The sequence below is a fragment of the Pavona decussata genome, unplaced genomic scaffold (genome assembly GCF_977016875.1).
Source record: "Pavona decussata unplaced genomic scaffold, jaPavDecu1.1 SCAFFOLD_175, whole genome shotgun sequence".
Classification (NCBI taxonomy): Eukaryota; Metazoa; Cnidaria; class Anthozoa; order Scleractinia; family Agariciidae; genus Pavona; species Pavona decussata.
The window spans coordinates 3,747,191-3,768,113 of NW_028145586.1; the positions used below are offsets into that span (position 1 = coordinate 3,747,191).

The 20,923-nt window shown below is 36.2% G+C and overlaps 2 protein-coding genes and 1 long non-coding RNA gene across 3 annotated transcripts in view; all 3 read right to left on the reverse strand.

The window, feature by feature from the left end:
- The window catches only part of LOC146463728 (uncharacterized), a 73,266-nt gene extending 59,279 nt beyond the window's left edge, over window positions 1-13,987 (reverse strand). The window contains exon 1 of the long non-coding RNA XR_014856876.1: window positions 13,933-13,987. This is a non-coding gene — a long non-coding RNA (uncharacterized LOC146463728). The remainder of the gene's footprint in view (window positions 1-13,932) is intronic.
- Window positions 530-5,785, reverse strand: LOC146463733 (uncharacterized). Its single transcript, XM_085084369.1, has 5 exons — window positions 5,483-5,785; window positions 3,930-3,978; window positions 3,032-3,077; window positions 1,972-2,101; window positions 530-1,048 (listed from the first exon to the last, which is right to left on the reverse strand). Exons 1-5 carry the CDS (start codon window positions 5,783-5,785, stop codon window positions 530-532), a joined length of 1,047 nt encoding a protein of 348 aa, XP_084940495.1.
- On the reverse strand, window positions 9,246-12,537 carry LOC146463734 (putative skeletal organic matrix protein 5). The gene is made up of 5 exons (XM_085084370.1): window positions 12,511-12,537; window positions 12,383-12,431; window positions 11,452-11,497; window positions 10,420-10,549; window positions 9,246-9,764 (listed from the first exon to the last, which is right to left on the reverse strand). Exons 1-5 carry the CDS (start codon window positions 12,535-12,537, stop codon window positions 9,246-9,248), a joined length of 771 nt encoding a protein of 256 aa, XP_084940496.1.
- Window positions 13,988-20,923: the final 6,936 nt, after the last annotated feature.

The following is a 20,923-nucleotide window of genomic DNA, read 5'->3' on the forward strand; positions in this document are numbered from 1 at the left end:
CTTAACAAATAAATGGGTTGAGATGTTTTGATGTTTCGAGCAACATTACCAAGCAGATAATTCGAGCCTGGATTAAGGCCGATAGGAAAGCTGAAAATGAGCATCCTCAACACGATTGTAATAAATATTCCCTGAGGGGTTGCCTGTCTTGGAGTTGGCTTTACTCATGATACTCGCTGTCCACAAACTTAGTATAAACATTAAACATAAATAGTGTATATTCCTATCTCCGCTTTTTTTGTGTCTTTCTTATACCACAACAAACAAACAAAAGTCCTTATCCTGTTCAGTCTAAATTTAACTACAACAGCTACCTTCAATATTTAAACATTATTTAATTTTACTCAGCTCGATTAGTTATTCTGAGTAAATGTTACCTTTTTTTGTTTTAATATATTTATGCTGTAAATTAAGTTTAACTTTGGTAATAAAGCCTGTTGTTGCTGTTTGTTTGTTAGTTGCTAGATTTATTATTAAGTTTTTCTCTTCTCAGTTCTTTTAGAACGAACCACCACCATCATTTTCCTTTTTATTTCACTAATATGTATCCCATGGTTTTAATGTGCTTGTCTCCGTTATCTGGTTTATAGGTAGCCTCATTACCACACGTGTTGGTGTCATCATGTTTTCCTCCGGTACCAAAACCAATTCTGGAATCGCAGCTACGGCAGTTGTATTGACCGTTGCTAATAATACCGATTCTTGCTTTCGAAAATTTATTCGAACCAACTGCGTTGAACCCTTCTTTGCTACAGTTGGGCTGCAAAGATGCTTCAGAGCCAATCAATGCCTTCCACTTGTCTCGACCCAGAGAGGTTGGTCGGTAGCGGTAATCAGCGATCAAAGAGTACAGTGAGGCGCCATTCTTTCTGATGACCAAGAACTTGACAGGTTTATTCCCAATCCTCATGCCGAGACAGATCCCGGAGAAGTTCGTGTTCCAGTAAGTCGGTAACTTGGTTTCCTGGTTGTCAAACCCCGTCTTACCTCCAGGACGATTGAACTCGGTTTCGTTGCTCCAGAATTTGGAATCGTAGTGAAACGTTGACTAAAAAGGAAAACACGAAGTCAACGCTCGGAAATGTTTCAAAAAACCTTATTAATTTTTTTGCTGAATTCCGTTACTTGATACATCAATCGTGCTAAACTGAGCGTCAGTTTAAGTTTAAGGAGTTCTTTTGACAGTGTGGAGTTTGGGTTTATTAAAGCAGTGGTCACCATACCTGGGGCCTGGGGCTATGCCATGCCGATGAGTTCCCAGAACCCTCGCGGTTCTCCTGTCGCGAGTTTCCTGTATTTTTTTTCCCGCGAACTATTTTTAGTAGCAGTTCACGGCTGGTTCGCTTTACAGACAAATGTATGGAAAGTTCAAAACACGACTGGACGCTTTCTGGCACAGTTACATCCCTCCAATTTTTTTTCCTTAAATCCTTTTCCTAGTGCTAAAAGTTACCAATTCATGAATTTTTTGGCAGCGATGTTTTAAAAAAATTATTTGACATCGGATTTCCATACAAACACTGTTATTTCAAGCCTGTTTCCCTACTCGTCAAAATGGCGTCGAAAACCGTGATAAGGACTATTTGCTGAATCCCATTACTTGTTGCGTCAATCGCACTAAATTGAACGTCAGTTTAAATTTGTTAAGGAGTTCTTTTGACAGTGTGTAGTGTGGAGTTTGGGTTTATTAAAGCAGTGGTCACCATACCTGGGGCCTGGGGCTGAGACATGCTGATGAATTCCCAGAACCGTCGCGGTTTATTCATTAAACCAATGACCAAGAAAACCGTGGGCACTGGGAACGAATGCAGTCTGCCCCATGGCCCCAGGTTATTGTTCTAACCGTGGAGATGTAGCATGCTCCATATCCTCTGTAGTGTTGTTGTTTTTGTTACTTTCACTTGCAAAAAATAATATCAGTTACGGTCCAAGGATGGATTGGCGAAAACCACAACCTGTTGTTGATTTTACCTTGTTACCATCAATTTTCATTACCAGCGTCCATCCTCCATCTCCGCACCCATCAATTACGGTCATGTGACAGTACACAGGGATTCTTCCAATGTCAGTTTGCAGCATGTAAGCTTTATTCTCTTGAGATCTGAATGGAAATTGAAATGAAAGTAAGCTACAGATTTACCTCTTAAATATCAAATTATTGTATTATTACTGTTATTATTATTATTATTGTTATTATTATTATTATTATTATTATTATTATTATTGTCGTTGTTATTATTATTATTATTATTATTATTATTTCATCAGTGGTAAAGTAATGATTAATTATTTCAATTCTTTGGATAATGACTGATATCCTTAACTCGATCTCTCCCCTTCTCTAAAAATTGCATCTTTAAACACTATTGAGCCTGACGTAACGTCCTTTATCAATTCCATAGTTAATGCAACATTGCATGTTTATAACTTTATGTCAGTTTCAATTAACAATTACTCCACGAGCGCGCGTTGGATATGAGATGATAGATAGCCAACAAGGCGCGTGACACCGAGTTTTCTAGAATCATCTCATATCCAACGCAAAGTCATCCTTAGACAGGATGCCATGCTTGTCCCTGACGCCTGCTAGCTGAACATTCTCCTTGTCATTTATGGCTCCTTCGTTTATTTGTATCCCTTTCCGTTGACAAAAATATCAAAGGGAAACAGAAACGACCAAGAAAAAGCTCTTCCATGAGTCTGCCTTAGAGCTTTTCCTTTCGAGAAATTTTTAGTCTATATTCATAAACTAAGAGGATGGCATGGGGGGTAAGGGTGGTGGGTTGTGAAGGGGTAGGGAGTGTCAAGGTCAACAAAATTGATCCATAAGCTATTAATACCAGTTTGACACAGACAACGGAAATGATGAGACCAAACATTTGAACTACGGGGTCATCTCTTTTTCTCCTTCTTTGGGGAGTCAAAAAAGGCGTTGTTGGCAGAGTGAATAAGTCGCGGCTTACGAAAATAAACACTGTATCATCCTCTTACAAAGTCCTATTAGCAGCCGTCTAAAAGTCATCTAACTTACTTGTTTTTCAGGTAAATATCTCTGCAGGATACAAAAAAATCGGGTCCTGTAAAGAAATCAGATATTGAAGAAAAAAGACCAAGCGTAGCTTTAATATCAAGAGCCGGAAACTGATAGACCGAGCCAATTTAATTTTTTCCACAAATCATTTTAAGAAAATCCTTTCTTCAAAAAAGCGTGTTTCTTTGAAATCTATTGTGGGATTAGAAAACGTAAATAAATATATACCTTCGTTATCAAAATGAAACTGAAAAAAGAACTAAAAATATATTCCTTTGTAAACATTAGTCTGCAACTATAGCGTTGTCGTAGTTAAATATTTAAAACTGAATTTTAAATTACTTTTACGCGTCTACCTTTATTACAGAGCGTTAAACTTGTCGAGAAACACGAACTCTTTCTTAGGCAAATGGAAGTAGGAAAGAGTTTAAAAAAATATATATATACTTTTTGCAAAGTGTCAGTCTCACGTTATTGTTAAGACGTTTTTTCTTAATCATTCCGTATACGCGTTTTACAAACATGGCCGAAAAAAAGGCGATAATCAAATTCTGTTTTGTCCGACACAGAAATATTATGTCATGTTTTCTAACAAACTTTAAAATTAGATTTGAAATTATTATACTCTGATGTGACTATTTGTAGTCGTCAAAAGCGTGAGTCTACACGGATATGCAGACTCACTAAGTATCTCTTCGCTGTGTCCATGCAAAAGAGATTAAGTCGCTGAGATTTCTATTCAGTCGGAAAAATATGGGTAAATATATTTGAAAAAGGTAACATCAATATGGTATACTAAGGATTATAAACGTTTTGCTCTCAGCAGTGTTTCGTAATAATAGGTCATACAATTGCAACAGGAAGGTTTCTGCAGATGATACTGTTGTCAGACACTCACTTTCTTTGCCATTTGACCCTTCATCAGCTTTTCTTTTCCTATCCTTTTCCTGCAAATCAGACGAATGAGAAAGTGAGAGGAGACAGGGATTAGACAGGGGCACCAACAAGAACATTTAATCAAAATACTTCAAATGTTGTCTCCTGTGTTCCCATGCGTAAGCTAATATAGTTTGATTTGTTCGGACGTTTTAGCTGAAAATGTAAGTTGTAGAAAGTTGTAGAGAACGGAATCTTGTTCCCTGATTTTAACTTATGCCTCCAAGTCTGTAAAGGACAAAAATCCGAAAGCAGCTTTTATGAAGGAAACAATTTTAAACTGTGTTTAACTAAACAGCTTTTAAACGTGTTTAAGACTTGGTGTGAATCGGGCATTAGATTTTCAGCAGTGTAAAATATTTTTGTACGAAAATTCGAGCTAATTTCGAAACGAGTCAAAGAGACTACCTCCTCGTCGTGATATTAATAAATTGTTGACTGATTGCGAAAACGCTGAATACTGATCACTGGTCAACAAACTACACTACTAATAGAGCTCTACTCGGAGGTGCAGGGTAGCAAACTACACCATTCTTAGCAATTTTAATAATCTACCACGGAAACCAGGAAGGGAAACATGAAAAGAAAAAAGGAAAGAAAGAAAAGGCAAAGGAACTTCCCGCACACACCTGTCATCTACCTTAACATCTACAGGGAGATTTGCGGAGTGAATAATCATTTGTGACATCCTTCTTGGTAAAAGGTAATTAATGCCTAGACCGTTTGTTGTCGCAATTAAGTTTTCTTTTTATTTTTCGTATATTTGGATAATACAATCACTAATCTCAAAAAAAAAATGATAACGATAGAAATCCCTTGAAATTTCAAAAAACGCACAAACTTTCGAAAGTTTAGTCTTTTTCTGATAAGCCTAGTCATAGGATCAACTTTGCAATTCAATATGCACGTTTCCAGTTTGTTTTGTAAACTGAACCACCTGTCCTGTTAAACTCGTTCGTTGTATTAGCGATCGCCTTTGGACTCGAGACCGTTTACACTTTCGCACACTTTATGAGTTACGAGAATGACAAATATTGTTTCAGGAAATATTCCGTATATGGAAAAAAAATTCACCGGTCGGAGATCTAACTGCAACTGTCTTACCGTAATTCTGGGTTCAGAAGGCCTGATTCGTCTCAAATATTCGGTTTTAATTGTGATTAAAGACAGAGTTAGAAATTAATATCTTTTGTTTTCTCCGAGGTACAAAATCGATGCCCTGAGCGCGATAAATACTTTCAAAAAGCCAACAGTAGCTCGGTATATGGGAACGAAATCTCGTTCCTAAATTTGTTTTGCCCTTTTATTTAAAAGCATGTGAGCTAATGGTGTATGACCTTGCGTAACAATCCATTACCTCGCTTGAATTTAATTCAGTGGCAACTAGAAAAAGAAAATCTTTTTTTGTTGAATTTTTTTTGTTGATTCCCCCGAATGTAAGGCATAATACTGTCTTTTTTTGCCTAACCGTGCAATAAATATCGATAACAACCCATATTTGCATGTGTAATTTACCTCCGATATGTCGAGTACATGGTGAATCCATCCAGTGGCTCTGATAAGATTGTTACCCGCATCGCACTGGTTATCATAGCCAAAGTTATTCAGCTCACAGACTTTTTCAGGTAAGAAATAGTTGTAGGAAATGCACTCGTCATGTTTGTGACACTCCTCAACGCACTGAAGCCAGTCGATGGATTCAACAGTCTTAAACACATGGCCTGTGAGTAAGCTGTTATGAGCGGTATAACCATCCGAACACCAAATGCTGACGATCACGATGGATATTATGGTCAACGAGAGAAATAAGCGAGTCATTGTGCAGTGCAGTACAAATGAATCAATGAAAGTTTTAGAAGATGCAAAACTGAGAACGAACACTTAACATGCGCTTCCAACAAACTTTAATAATGTCTAGTGCTTTGTAAGTGGCTTGCAATAATTTAACAGGCTTCTTTTTTATTGCTCAGCTATTTAAGTCAGCAAGCTGCTCATCTGAAAGACTTTCATTAGTTTTTCTACAGCACAAACTACGAACTGTCAAGGATCAGCACTCCGCCCTTACAATCAACAGTATACAAACACTTTGATAACTGTAAATGGAGACTGCGGACGAGTAACTCTAAAGGTGAACACCCTTACTATTATGATAATTATTATTATAATTGTTATTATTATTATTATTATTATTATTATTATTATTATTATTATTATTACTTTAAACCATCCATGTTTCGAGGAAAATATGATTGTATTTTAGTGATGCTTTTTATATAGGTGATATTTGAATAGAGTTTTATTACTTATTTTTATTATTTTTTTTACATTATTAAGTTTATTTATTTCGCCAAACCACAAATATAATGAAAACAAGAAATAACAGAAATAGATTTAACACTGAATGGCGAGGAGACATAAAGGAAACTATGAAGCTTGTATTAATTAGGTTTCCTCAGTTATTGTTTTATTATCCATGAAAAGTTGGGAAGGGTGGGCTTTCTTTCTTTCTCTCTTCGTTTATTTTAACGTTTTAATATAAATAATTATTGGTGAATTGTCGAGGGGAATATTCCCCAATATTTGCTGAGCCTCAGGCAAATAATTGTTTTGGTATAATTACTCAGGTTATTATCAGAGAAAAACAAGAACCGTCCGAAAAATGTCAATTTTAATTAGATCCTAAAGTTTTTTTCTGTTAGCATAATATTATACTCAGGTGATTATAGAGATTCTATTGACATCATTGGTCGAGGATTGTGTCATATCCTGCTTGAATCACCTGGCGTGAGGTGACTATAGCGCGAATGAGTAATTTTCAAAATGGTCGCCTTGCGATTTGTTGATCTTTCTGAGGAAGAAATAAATACGATGAATGAAAATGCAATTCTGAAAGGCATTTAAGATGCAGCGAAGGCAAGATATGAAAGTTTTGCTAATTGTAATAAAAAACTCGTTTGTGAGGTTTGGATGTGTGCTCTTGTTAATGTGATCGACAGTTTCCTTCCATTCTGTCATTCTGACTCCTTCGTGGCTAGAATAAATGTAATTTTTCCATTTGTGGTAGCCTGGAAACGGGCGAGGAAAGTTGATAACGAGAGCTTGGAGGGAGCTTATATTTTGGCGCCTTTTTTTCGCGGCTACCATTCGGCTAGCGTAGATGCAGTGGTGTTCGCGACATATCGCTTTCCTTGTTTCTCGGAGAATTTAAGCGGTTTGCCACTTTGTTCATTCTTCAACTGTATAAAAAATGTCAACAGCTTATTGGACAGTAGACATGACATTTGAGGTTCGGTTCAAAACAACCGGAAAACAGAGACTGATTAACTGTAAGCTTTTGAGTTAAATTTGGTAAGTTATCACGTTATAAACAAACTAATTGTATTACTGACATGTATTGTTTTATGTACACCGCTTCAAACACTCGTTTTCTTCCAATTGTTGTGTAGTTTGTAAATAACACATGTTTACCAAACAGAGCTTGAGATCAGTTTGTAAGGGAAAACAACCGCGACCACGAAATGTTGATAAAGTTATAAAGATTCATATGTCGTTCATAATAAACCTTTTTGTAGTAAATAACACGAAGGTTTACGTCTGTGATGCATGTTATATTTAGACGAATGTTAAGTTGAAATGAATCGTTTTTTCGGAAAAAGCTCACAATTTCTTTGCTAAGCATTTTGAAGTTTCCCGACTTGATTATATCTCGAAATTTTATTAAATTTCTCCTTTCCTTTCTTTCTCGCGGTTGTTTAAAAGCTTTGTTAGCAAGTCCCGGCTGCTTTCATGATATATCCTTTATACTTTGTTTGAATTAATTTTTCTTTGCCATGTGTTAATTAGAAAGAACAATTAAAGTTGAAATTGCGGATATCTTCAGAGCAATTAGCATTATAAAGACAAACATAAGAAAATGGTGCGCAAAGGTGGGAGAGAAGCTCATCTCTCGTTTTAACTGTGCTTACAATAAACTTAATTATGATAAGAAAGCGACTTGAAAAATTAGCAATCAAGAGAAAGAGTTAAAGGATTCCACTTCAGTACCTCTCGAACTTCTTTCCGCCTTTGTATGATCGTATGTGCTTGTTGCAGTTTAAAGCAGTTGTTCTTATTAACTTAAGAAAAAAATTACCACTGGACACGAGGCATGATTCAGCAGGTTAACAATGATGACCAAACCTTTATTATCATTTTAATTATGACCTTGAATATTTTTCTAATAAAAACGTCTCCAATATATTATTCTGTGCACAGGACAACAACAGTAAACGTTTTTTTTTTCTTCTTCATAGAAAACAGCAAAATTTAAGAAAAAAATTGTGGGTTGCAATTAAAATGAGGTGCGAAATATTGAACTTAAAGACGGACAAAAAGGCTATCATTAGAGCTAAAGACACAGGTTGCATGGGCATTATGCAATAAAGATCCACAGAAAGCCTAAAAATTAACCTTTAAGTAGTTTGATCTCTGTCAATTCGGCGATTGAAAGAGCTCGTTGGAAGATTTTCCTTTGCGACTGAAGCGATGGGAAGGGTAAAATTGTTTGCTCAAAGCATCATGGTGCGCTTAGTTTCTCCTCCTTTCCAGTGACTCAAAACAACCCCTTTGAACACCTTGTACTGCAATGGCGGCTTGTTACCAAATAGAAGTCACGGGAAGGATATAAGCAAAGCTCGCATGGAATTATTTCTGTAGTTAGTATTTACCTTTTATTCTCTAGATAGGTTAACTAAATTTCTGATCATGTACATCATGTACATGGGTTGAGATGTTTTGATGTTTCGAGCAACATTATCAAGCAGATAATTCGAGCCTGAATAAAGGCCGATAGCAAAGCTGAAAATGAGCATCGTCAACACGATTGTAATAAATATTTCCTGAGGAGTTGCCTGTCTTGAAGTTGGCTTTACTCATGATACTCGCTCTCCACAAACTTAGTATAAACATTAAACATGAAGAGTGTATATTCCTATCTCCGCATTTATTTTTATGTCTTTATTATACCACAACAAACAAACAAAAGTCCTTATCCTGTTCAGTCTAAATTTAACTACAACAGCTACCTTCTATATTTAAACATTATTTAATTTTACTCAGCTCGATTAGTTATTCTGAGTAAATGTTACCCTTTTTTGTATTAATATATTTATGCTGTAAATTAAGTTTAACTTTGGTAATAAAGCCTGTTGTTGCTGTTTGTTTGTTAGTTGCTAGATTTATTATCTAGTTTTTCTCTTCTCAGTTCTTTTAGACGGAACCACCACCATCGTTTTCCTCTTTATTTCACTAATATGTATCCCATGGTTTTAATGTGCTTGTCTCCGTTATCTGGTTTATAGGTAGCCTCATTACCACACGTGTTGGTGTCATCATGTTTTCCTCCGGTACCAAAACCAATTCTGGAATCGCAGCTACGACAGTGGTATTGAACGTTGCCAATAATACCGATTCTTGCTTTCGAAAATTCATTCGAACCAACTGCGTTGAACCCTTCTTTGTTACAATTGGGCTGCAAAGATGCTTCAGAGCCAATCAATGTCTTCCACTTATCTCTACCGAGAGAGGTTGGTCGATATTGCCCGTCAGCGATCAGAGAGTACAGTGAAGTGCCACTCTTGCTGATGACCAAGAACTTGACAGGTTGATTGTCGATCCTCATGCCGAGACAGATCCCGGAGAAGTTCGTGTTCCAGTAAGTTGGTAACTTGGTTTCCTGGTTGTCAAACCCCGTCTTACCTCCAGGACGATTGAGCTCGGTTTTGTTGCTCCAGAATTTGGAATCGTAGTGAAACGTTGACTACAAAAGAAAACACGAAGACACCGCTTAGAAATGTTTCAAAAAGCCTTATCAAAAACACGACTGGACGCTTTCTGGCACAGTTACATCCCTCCAATTTTTTTTTTAAAATCCTTTCCCTAGTGCTAAAAATTTCCAATTCATGTATTTTTCAGCATCGATGTTTAGTGAAAATTATTTGACATCGGATTTCCATAGAAACACTGTTATTTCAAGCCTGTTTGCCTACTCGTCAAAATGGTGTCGAAAACCGTGAGAAGGACTATTTTCTGAATCCCGTTACTTGTTGCGTCAATCGCACTAAATTGAACGTCAGTTTAAATTTGTTAAGGAGTTCTTTTGACAGTGTGTAGTGTGGAGTTTGGGTTTATTGAAGCAGTGGTCACCATACCTGGGGCCTGGGGCTGTGATATGCTGATGAATTCCCAGAACCGTCGCGGTTTTTTCATTAAACCAATGACCAAGAAAACCGTGGGAACTAGGAGCGAGATGTTCTCATCCCCATGGTCCCAGGTTATTGTCCTTACCGTGGAGCTGTAGCATGCTCCTTATCCTCTGTAGCGTTGTTGTTTTTGTTCCTTTCACTTACAAAAAATAATATCACTTACGGTCCAAGGATGGATTGGTGAAAACCACAACCTGTTGTTGATTTTACCTTGTTACCATCAATTTTCATGACCAGCGTCCATCCTCCATCTCCGCACCCATCAATTCCGGTCATGTGACAGTACACAGGGATTCTTCCAATGTCAGTTTGCAGCATGTAAGCTTTATTCTCTCGAGATCTGAATGGAGATTGAAATGAAAGTTAGCTACAGATTTACCTCTTAAATATTAAATTATGGTATTATTATATTTATTATTATTATTATTATTATTATTATTATTATTATAATTATTATTGTTGTTTTTGTTTTTGTTCTTCTTCTTCTTCTTCTTCTTCTTCTTATTATTATTATTATTAACTTAAATCGATCTCTCCCCTTCTCTAAAAATTGCATCTTTAAAAACTATTGAGCCTGACGTAACGTCCTTTATCAATTCCATAGTTAATGCAACATTGCATGTTTATAACTTAATGTCAGTTTCAATTAACAATTACTCCACGAGTGCGCGTTGGATATGAGATGATAGATGGCCAACAAGGCGCGTGACGCCGAGTTTTCTACAATCATCTGATATCCAACGCAAAGTCATCCTTGGAAAGGATGACAAGCTTGGCCTACCCTGACGCCTGCTAGCTGAGGAATCTCCTTGTCATTTATGGCTCCTTCGTATATTTTGTGTCCCTTTCCGTTGACAAAAATATCAGAGGCAAACAGAAACGACCATAAAAACTGAAGCTCTTCCATGAGTCTGCCTTAGAGCTTTTCTTTTCGAGAAATTATTAGTCTCTTTGCCTAAACTAAGAGGATGGCATGGGGGGTAGGGGTGGTTGGTTGTCAACGGGTAGGAAGTATTAAGGTCAACAAAATTGATCCATGCGCTATAAAAACCAGTTTGAAACAGACAACGGGAATAACGAGACCAAGCATTTGAATTACGGGGACATCTCTTTCTCTCCCTCTTTGGGGAGTCAAAAAAAGCGTTGTTGGCAGAGTGAACAAGTCGCTGCTTATGAAAATAAACACTGTATCATCCTCTTACAAAGTCCTATTAGCAGCCGTCTAAAAGTCATCTAACTTACTTGTTTTTCAGGTAAATATCTCTGCAGGATACAAAAAAATCAGGTCCTGTAAAGAAATCAGATATTGAAGAAAAACGTCCAAGCCTAGCTTTAATATCAAGAGCCGGAAACTGATAGACCGAGCCAATTTAATCTTTTCCACAAATCATTTTAATAAAATCCTTTCTTCAGTAAGGCGGGTTTCTTTGAAATCTATTGTGGGATTAGAAAACGTGAATAAATAAATAAATAAATACATATATACCTTCGTTACCAAAATGAAACTGAAAAAAGAACTAAAAATATATTACTTTGTAAACATTAGTCTGCAACTAAAGCGTTGTCGTAGTAAAAGATTTAAAACTGAATTTTAATTTACTTTTCAGGGTCTACCTTTATTACAGAGCGTTAAACTTGTCGAGAAACAGGAACTCTTATCTTGGCAATTAAACAAAATGAAAGTAGGAAAGAGTTTAGAAAAATATATATTTTTTGCAAATGTCAGTATCACGTTATTGTTAAGACGTTTTTCTTAATCATTCCGTATACGCGTTTTACAAACATGGCCGAATTAAAGGCGATAATCAAATTCTGTTTTGTCCGACACAGAAATATTATTTCATGTTTTCCAACAAACTTTAAAATTAGGTTTGAAATTATTATACTCTGGTGTGAGTATTTGAAGTCGTCAAAAGCGTGAGTCTTTTCAAGAGCTTACACGGATATGCAGTCTCACTTAGTATCTCTTCGCTGTGTCCATGCAAAAGAGATTAAGTCGCTGAGATTTCTATTCAGTCGGAAAAATATGGGTGAATATATTTGAAAAAGGTAAAATCAATACGGTATACTAAGGATTATAAACGTTTTGCTCCCAGCAGTGTTTCGTAATAAAAGGTCATACAATTACAACAGGATTAGGTTTCTGCAGATAATACTGTTATCAGGCACTCACTTTCTTTACCATTTGACCCTTCACCAGCTTTTCTTTTCCTTTCCTTTTCCTGCAAATGAGACGAATGAGAAAGTGAGAGGAGACAAGGATTTGACAGGGGCACCAACAAGAACTTTGAAGCAAAATACTTCAAATGTTGTCTCCTGTGTTCCCATGCGTAAGCTATTATAGTTTGATCTTTTCGGATGTTTTAGCTGAAAATATAAGTTGCAGAAAGTTGTAGGGAAGGGAGTCTTGTTCCCTGATTTTAACTTATGCTTCCATTTGTGCTAAGTCTGTAAAGGACAAAAATCCGAGAGCAATTTTAAACTGTGTTTAACTAAACAGCTTTTAAACGTGTTTAAGGTTTGGTGTGAATCGAGCATTAGATTTTCAGCAGCGCAAGATATTTTTGTATGAAAATTCGAGCGAATTTCGAAACGAGTCGAAGAGACTACCTCCTCGTCGTGATATCAATAAATTGTTGACTGATTGCGAAAACGCTTGGTACTGATCACTGGTCAACAAACTACACTGCTAAGAGAGCTCTGCTCACAGGTGCGGGGTACCAAGCTACACCATTCTTTGCAATTTTAGTAATCTACCACGGAAACCAGGAAGGGAAAAATGAAAAGAAAAAAGAAAAGAAAGAAAAAGCAAAGGAACTTCCGCGCACACCTGTCATCTACCTTAACATCTACAGGGAGATTTGCGGATAAATAATCATTTGTGACATCCTTCTTGGTAAAAGGTAATTAATGCCTAGACCGTTTGTTGTCGCGATTAAGTTTACTTTTTATTTTCGTATATTTGGATAATACAATCACTAATCTCAAGAAAATGATAACGATAGAAATCCCTTGAAATTTCAAAAAACGCACAAACTTTCGAAAGTTTAGTCTTTTTCTGATAAGCCTAGTCATAGGATCAACATTGCAATTCAATATGCACGTTTCCAGTTTGTTTTGTAAACTGAACCACCTGTCCTATTAAACTCGTTCGTTGCATTAGCGATCGACTTTGGACTCGAGACCGTTTACACTTTCGCACACTTTATGAGTTACGAGAATGACAAATATTGTTTCAGGAAATATTCCGTATAAAGAAAAAAATTCACAGGTCGGTCATCTTTCTCGGAGATCTAACTGCAAGTGTCTTACTGTAATTCTGTGTTCAGAAGGCCTGATTCGTCTCAAATATTCGGTTTTTATTGTGATTAAAGACAGAGTTAAAACTTAATATCTTTTTTTTTTTCCGAGGTACAAAATCGATGCCCTGAGCGCGATAAATACTTTTAAAAAGCCAACAGTAGCTCGGTATATGGGAACGAAATCTCGTTCCTAAATTGGTTTTGCCCTTTTATTTAGAAGCATCTGAGGTAATGGTGTATGACCTTGCGTAACAATCCTTTACTTCGCTTGAATTTAATTCAGTGGCAACTAGAAAAAGAAAATCGTGTTTTGTTGAACTTTTTTTTGTTGATTTCCCCGAATGTAAGGCATAATACTGTCTTTTGCGCCTAATCGTGCGATAAATATCGATAACAACCCATATTTGCATGTGTAATTTACCTCTGATATGTCGAGTACATGGTGAATCCATCCAGTGGCTCTGATAAGATTGTTACCCGCATCACAGTGGTGATTATAGCCAAAGTTATTCAGCTCACAGACTTTTTCAGGTAAGAAATAGTTGTAGGAAATGCATTTGTCATCTATGTGGCACTCCTCAACGCACTGAAGCAAGTCGATGGATTCAACAGTCTTAAACACATGGCCTGTGAGTAAGCTGTTGTGAACAGTATAACCATCCGAACACCAAATGCTGACGATCACGATAGATATTATGGTCAACGAGAGAAATAAGCGAGTCATTGTGCAGTGCAGTACAAATGAATCAATGAAAGTTTTAGAAGATGCAAAACTGAGAACAAACACTTAACATGCGCTTCCAACAAACTTTAATAATGTCTAGTGCTTTGTAAGTGGCTTGAAAATAATTTAACAGGCTTCTTTCTTATTGGTCAGCTATTTAAGTCAGCAAGCTGCTCATCTGAAAGACTTTCATTAGTTTTTCTACAGCACAAACTACGAACTGTCAAGGATCATCACTCCGCCCTTACAATCAACTGTGTACAAACACTTCAATAACTGTAAATGGAGACTGCCAACGAGTAATTCGAAAGGTTAACACCCTTAATATTATTATTATTATTATTATTATTATTATTATTATTATTATTATTTTTATTATTATTATTATTATTACGTTAAACTATCCATGTTTCGAGGAAAATATGATTGTATTTTTGTGATGCTTTTTATATAGGTGATATTTGAATAAAGTTTTTATTACTTATTTTTATTATTTTTTTTTATATTATTAAGTTTATTTATTTCGCCACACCACAAATATAATGAAAACAAGAAATAATAGAAATAGATTTAACACTGAATGGCGGGGAGACATAAAGGAAGCTATGAAGCTTATATTAATTAGGTCTCCTCAGTTATTGTTTTATTATCCATGAAAAGTTGGGAAGGGTGGGCTTTCTTTCTTTCCCTCTTTGTTTATTTTAACGTTTTAATATCAATAATTATTGGTGAATTGTCGAGGGGAATATTCCCCAATATTTGCTGAGCCTCAGGCAAATAATTGTTTTGGTATAATTACTCAGGTTATTATCAGAGAAAAACAAGAACCGTCCGAAAAATGTCAAATTTAATTAGATTTTAAAGTTTTCTTGTGTTAGCATAATATTATACTCAGGTGATTGTAGAGATTCTATTGACCTCATTGGTCGAGGATTGTGTCATATCCTGCTTGAATCACCTGGCGTGAGGTGACTATAGCGCGAATGAGTAATTTTCAAAATGGTCGCCTTGCGATTTGTTGATCTTTCTGAGGAAGAAATAAATACGATGAAAGAAAATGCAATTCTGAAAGGCACTTAAGATGCAGCGAAGGCAAGATATGAAAGTTTTAATTTGCTAATTGTAATAAAAAACTCGTTTATGAGATTTGGATGTGTGCTCTTGTTAACGTCATCGACAGTTTCTTTCCATTCTGTCATTCTGACTCCTTTATGGCTAGAATAGATGTAATTTTTCCATTTGTGGTAGCCTGGAAAGTTGATAACGAGAGCTTGGAGGGAGCTGATATTTCGGCGCCTTTTTTTCGCGGCTACCATTCGGCTAGCGTACATGCAGTGGTGTTCGCGACATCTCGCTCTCCTTGTTTCTCAGAGAATTTAAGCGGTTTGCGACATTGTTTTGCTTGCTACGTTGTCCATTCTTCAACTGTAGAAAAGTTGTGAACAGCTTATTCGACAGTAGACAAGACTACATTTGAGGTTCGGTTCAAAACAGCCGGAAAAGAGAGACTGATTAACTGTAAGCCTTTGAGCTAAATTTGGTAAGTTATCACGTTATAAACAAACTAATTGTATTACTCACATGTATTGTTTTATGAACACCGCTTCAAACACTCGTTTTCTTCCAATTGTTGTGTAGTTTGTAGATAACACATGTTTACCAAACAGAGTTTGAGATCAGTTTGTGAGGGAAAACAACCGCGACCACGAAATGTTGATAAAGTTATAAAGATTCAAATGTCGTTCATGATAAACCTTTTTGTAGTAAATAACACGAAGGTTTACGTCTGTGATGCATATTTAGACAAATATATACTTGAAATGCATCGTTTTTTCGGAAAAAGCTCACAATTTCTTTGCTAAGCATTTTGAAGTTTCCCGCCTTTATTATATCTCGACATTTTATTAAATTTCTTCTTTCCTTTCTTTCTCGCGGTTGTTTAAAGGCTTTGTTAGCAAGTCGCGACTGCTTTCATGATATATTCTTTATACTTTGTTTGAATTAATTTTTTTTTGCCATGTGTTAATTAGAAAGAATAATTAAAGTTGAATTTGCGGATATCTTCACAGCAATTAGCATTTATAAAGACAAACATAAGAAAATGGTGCGCAAAGGTGGGAGACAAGCTCATTTCTCCTTTTAACTGTGCTTACAATAAACTTAATTATGATAAGAAAGCAACTTAAAAAATTAGCAATCAAGAGAAAGAGTTAAAGGATTCCACTTCAGTACCTCTCGAACTTCTTTCCGCCTTTGTATGATCGTGTGTGCTTGTTTCAGTTTAAAGCAGTTGTTCTTAATATTAACTTTAGGAAAAATTACCACTGGATTCAAGGTATAACTCAGCAGGTTAACAATGATGTCCACACCTTTATTATTTTCTAATAAAAACGTCTCCAATATATTATTCTGTGCACAGGACAACAACTAGCAAAATTAAAGATAAAAATTGTGGGTTGCAATTAAAATGAGGTCCGAAATATTGAACTTAAAGAAGGACAAAAAGGACCCTAGTCAGCCTACACCATTTTTGTTGCCATCGAAATCATTGATATTGCATAGTGAAGCGAAATCTTATTGCTTTACTGTAAGTTGTGTTCCTGAAAATATGTTTCATTATCTTTAGTAGTTTCACATTGATTTCGTTCATTTCGATAAGCTCCGAAGAAAATATCTCAATAGCCAAAATCTTGCATTTAAACAAAAACAAAGGTGTGGCTAGCTAGCGTACTTAAGCAGTTTGATCTCTGTCAGTTTGGCGATTGAAAAAGCTCCTTGGAAGAACCTCTTGAGCGACTGAAGCGATGAGAAGGGTAAAATTTTAAGCGCAAAGCATCATGAGGCGATTAGTTTCTCCTCCTTTCCAGTGACTCAGAACAACCCCTTTGAACACCTTGTACTGTCATGGCGGCTTGTTACCAAGTAGAAGTCACGGAAAGGATAAAAGCAAAGCTCGCGTGGATCGAATTATTTCTGTATTTAGCATTTACCTTTTATTCTCTAGATGGGTTAACTAAATTTCTGATCATGTACATCAGTCAGTAAAACTTAGCAAATAAATGGGTTGAGATGTTTTGACGTTTCGAGCAACATTGTCAAGCAGATAATTCGAGCCTAAATAAAGGCCGACAGCAAAGCTGAAAGTGATCATCGTCAACACGATTGTTATGAATATTTCGTGAGAGGTTGCTTGCCTTGGAGTTGGCTTTCTCATGATACTTGCTGTCCACAAGCTTACTGTAAACATTTAACATAAACAGTGTATACACTCCTATCTCTGCATTATAATTTTATGTCATGATCATACTACAACAAATAAACAAACGTTCTTTTCCTGTTCAGTCTAAATTTAACTACGATAGTCTCTAAATGTATGGTATATTTTTCGCTACTCAGTTTTTTTTAGGAGGAGCCACTATCGTTTTCCGTTTTATTTCACTAATATGTATCCCATGGTTTTAATGTGCTTCTCTCCGTTATCTGGTTCATAGGTAACCTTATTACCACCCGGGTTGTTATCATCAAAAAGTCCCCCGGTACCAAAACCAATTCTGGAGTCGCAGCTACCGCAGTTGTCTTCATTGTTTCCAATAATACCGTTTCTTGCTTTCGAATTACCGTAGCTGTCACCAACTGGTCTGCAAAGATGCTTCACAGCCAATCAATGCCTTCCACTTTTCTCGACCCAGAGAGGTTGTTCTATTGCGGCCGTCAGCGATCAGAGAGTACAGTGAAGCGCCATTCTTGCTGATGACCAAAAACCTGACAGGTTGATTGCCAATCCTCATGCCGACACAGATCTTGGAGAAGTTTGTGTTCCAATAACTCGGTAACTTGGTTTTCTGGTTGTCAAACCCCGTTGCACCTCCAGGACGATTGAACTCGGTTTTGTTGCTCCAGAATTTGGAATCGTAGTGAAACGTTGACTACAAAAGAAAACACGAAGTCGCCGCTTAAAAATGTTTCAAAAAAACCTTTTTAATTTGCTGAATCCCGTTACCGTGTTGCGTCAATCGCGCTAAATTGAACGTCAATTTAAGTTTGTTAAGGAGTTTTTTTGACAGTGTCGAGTTGGTGTTATTAAAGTAGCGGTCACCATACCTGGGGCCTGGGGCTACGCCATGCTGATGAGTTCCCAGAACCCTCGCGGTTTATTTTTTAAACCACTGACTAAGAGAACCGTGGGCACTGGGAACGAGATGACGTCTGCCCCATGGCCCCAGGCTATTGTTCTTACCGTGGAGCTGTAGCATGCTCCTTATCATACGTAATGTTTTTTTTTTTTGGTGTTTGTTGTTGTTCCTTTGACTCAGAAAAAGCAGTCAGATCAGGCTTGCAGTTATTTTAGTTACTAAATATATGTAATTCACAGGCCGGAAGGTCCGCACTGAAAAAAAAAATGTGTCCGAGGTCTTGAGTGCGGCCTCGGGCGGTCCAGTAGAGGGCATGCACAGTTATTTCCCAACACCGTGCGGCTTAGCTAGGCCAGTGAATAACATTTATATTTCTTCTACAAGAAAACAACGCTTAGGTCTTGGAACAAGGCAAGATCGAAAAATTCCCTCCGACCCCGGAACCAATTAGACTGCATGATTTACAGAATTTTGTCCGCTAGCGCACTGAGAAAGAAATAATATCAGTTACGGACCAAGGGTGGATTGGTAAAAACCACAACCCGTTGTTGATTTTACCTTGTTACCATCAATTTTCATGACCAGCGTCCATCCTCCATCTCCGCACCCATCAATTCCGGTCATATGACAGTAAACAGGGATTCTTCCAATGTCAGTTTGCAAGTAGTTAGATATATGAGGGTATCAACTCACGTTTCAAAAAATGATAAAAAATTCCATACAAATCCTTATAAATCCAATATTTTTCCAAACCCCCATAAACCACACATTATCTCACCCCAATAACTACATAAAATACTATTTCAGCCTTTGAATTCAACCCTAACTCCTGCAACGGAGACGTCAAAAACCTAAAAACCTAAATCCTCGGTTTTTCAAAAACCTAAATCCTCACTTTCATAAATGACACCCAACTGACCCCCAACTCACAAACAATCATCGATTAAATCCAACCAACTCATCAATCGCTGATTTGAATGATGAAGAAAAAAACCGATTATAACCGGTTTCGAAAAATTATGTAATCTAATTTATATGAACAACCAATTTGATCATAATGATAAAACATATTTTATTCATCCAACATTTCAAAACTATGCAACATCTGCTGATGGTTATATAATCAATCGAAAAAGATTAGAACCTAGAAAAGGATACTTATCTGAAAATGGTTATTATATAATTTCTCCGGGGCCATACAATACATGCCCAGCACATCGGTTCGTCTATGAAGCCGTTAATCAAACAATAATTCCACCTGGAATGCAAGTTAATCATATTGATTCCAATCGTCAGAATAATTCTATTGAAAATCTGTCCTTAGTCACACCCTCAGAAAATATGAAACACATGCACAAAGCCAGAAAAGCCTTTTTTAACAGCTCATACTCTGAAGAAGAATTGCAAACAGTCAATAGATTAATGGAATTTCCACCAATGGAAGACAATGATTGTGAGTTTACACGCACAGAAAATAAAATAATCAATAAGATGTTTTACAGAATGTGTAACGATTTGGATGACATTAATTTTCCACTTTACAATGATTAATCATCAATGAATTCAAGGGTTGTTTGACTATGTTTTGAATTCAACAATGGTTGATGTCTTTTTGGAGGGTAATTTGGACATGAATTTGAAAACCAAAAGGGCTTAAAGACAAAACGAGTCCCATAGGGTGTCCGAGATGAGTGGAACAAAAAAATCAGACAACGCAAACATGAATTTTTCTGCCAGTGAAAATTCATCAACGCAAATTCTGGCAACAAACACTATTATTCATAATGAAAAAACATATTATGTTCATCCAATTTATACCAAATATGGATGTTCGAAAGATGGATATGTTATTAATCGCAAGAGATTGGTTCCAAGAAAAGGGAGATTAAATTCAACTGGATATTTGTTTACAACTGTTAGTTGTGATGGAAAACAAAAGACTTTTACAGCTCAAAGGTTTATCTGGGAATCAATAAATCAACAATTAATCCCAGATGGATATCAAATACATCACATCAATAATGATAAACAAGACAATTCAATTGATAATCTTGAGCTTGTTACTAGACAACAAAATATGATATATGCTAACAATGAAAGATGTGGTAAAAAAAATCAATCACCACAAAATCTTTCAATAAAATGTGAAAAATTTTATTATCATACTATTTATACCAACTTTGGTGCCAACAAATATGGTCAAATATATAATAAAAAAACTAATAGATGTTCAATTGGAAATTTACAATCAAGTGGTTATAGACTGATTAGATTATCACAAATTGGATTACCTAAAAACACTTTTATGTTCATCGTTTTGTTTATGAATGTATTAAAGGTGATATTCCATCAGGAATGCAAATTAATCACAAAGATTCAAATAAACAAAACAATTGCATTAAAAATATTGAATTAATGACTCATTCAGAAACTATGAAACATGCTCATGAAGCCAAGAAATATAAAACAAAGATTGAAATTAAAACTGAAAAACCAATTAAATCAATCAAAATGGACATTGAATTGGAGGAATCAGACGTTGAGTTTACTGAAAA

Excerpts from the sequence above, each read along its gene's own strand:
- LOC146463733 (XM_085084369.1), bottom strand. The coding sequence starts at position 5,785 with ATGACTCGCTTATTTCTCTCGTTGACCATAATATCCATCGTGATCGTC. Across the intron at positions 3,979-5,482 it reads ATGTACTCGACATATCGGAG|GAAAAGGATAGGAAAAGAAA; the intron begins GTAAATTACACA and ends TCTGATTTGCAG. Across the intron at positions 1,049-1,971 it reads TGAAAATTGATGGTAACAAG|TCAACGTTTCACTACGATTC; the intron begins GTAAAATCAACA and ends TTTCCTTTTTAG.
- LOC146463734 (XM_085084370.1), bottom strand. The coding sequence starts at position 12,537 with ATGGGAACACAGGAGACAACATTTGAA. Across the intron at positions 11,498-12,382 it reads AGGGTCAAATGGTAAAGAAA|GACCTGATTTTTTTGTATCC; the intron begins GTGAGTGCCTGA and ends ATTTCTTTACAG. Across the intron at positions 9,765-10,419 it reads TGAAAATTGATGGTAACAAG|TCAACGTTTCACTACGATTC; the intron begins GTAAAATCAACA and ends TTTCTTTTGTAG.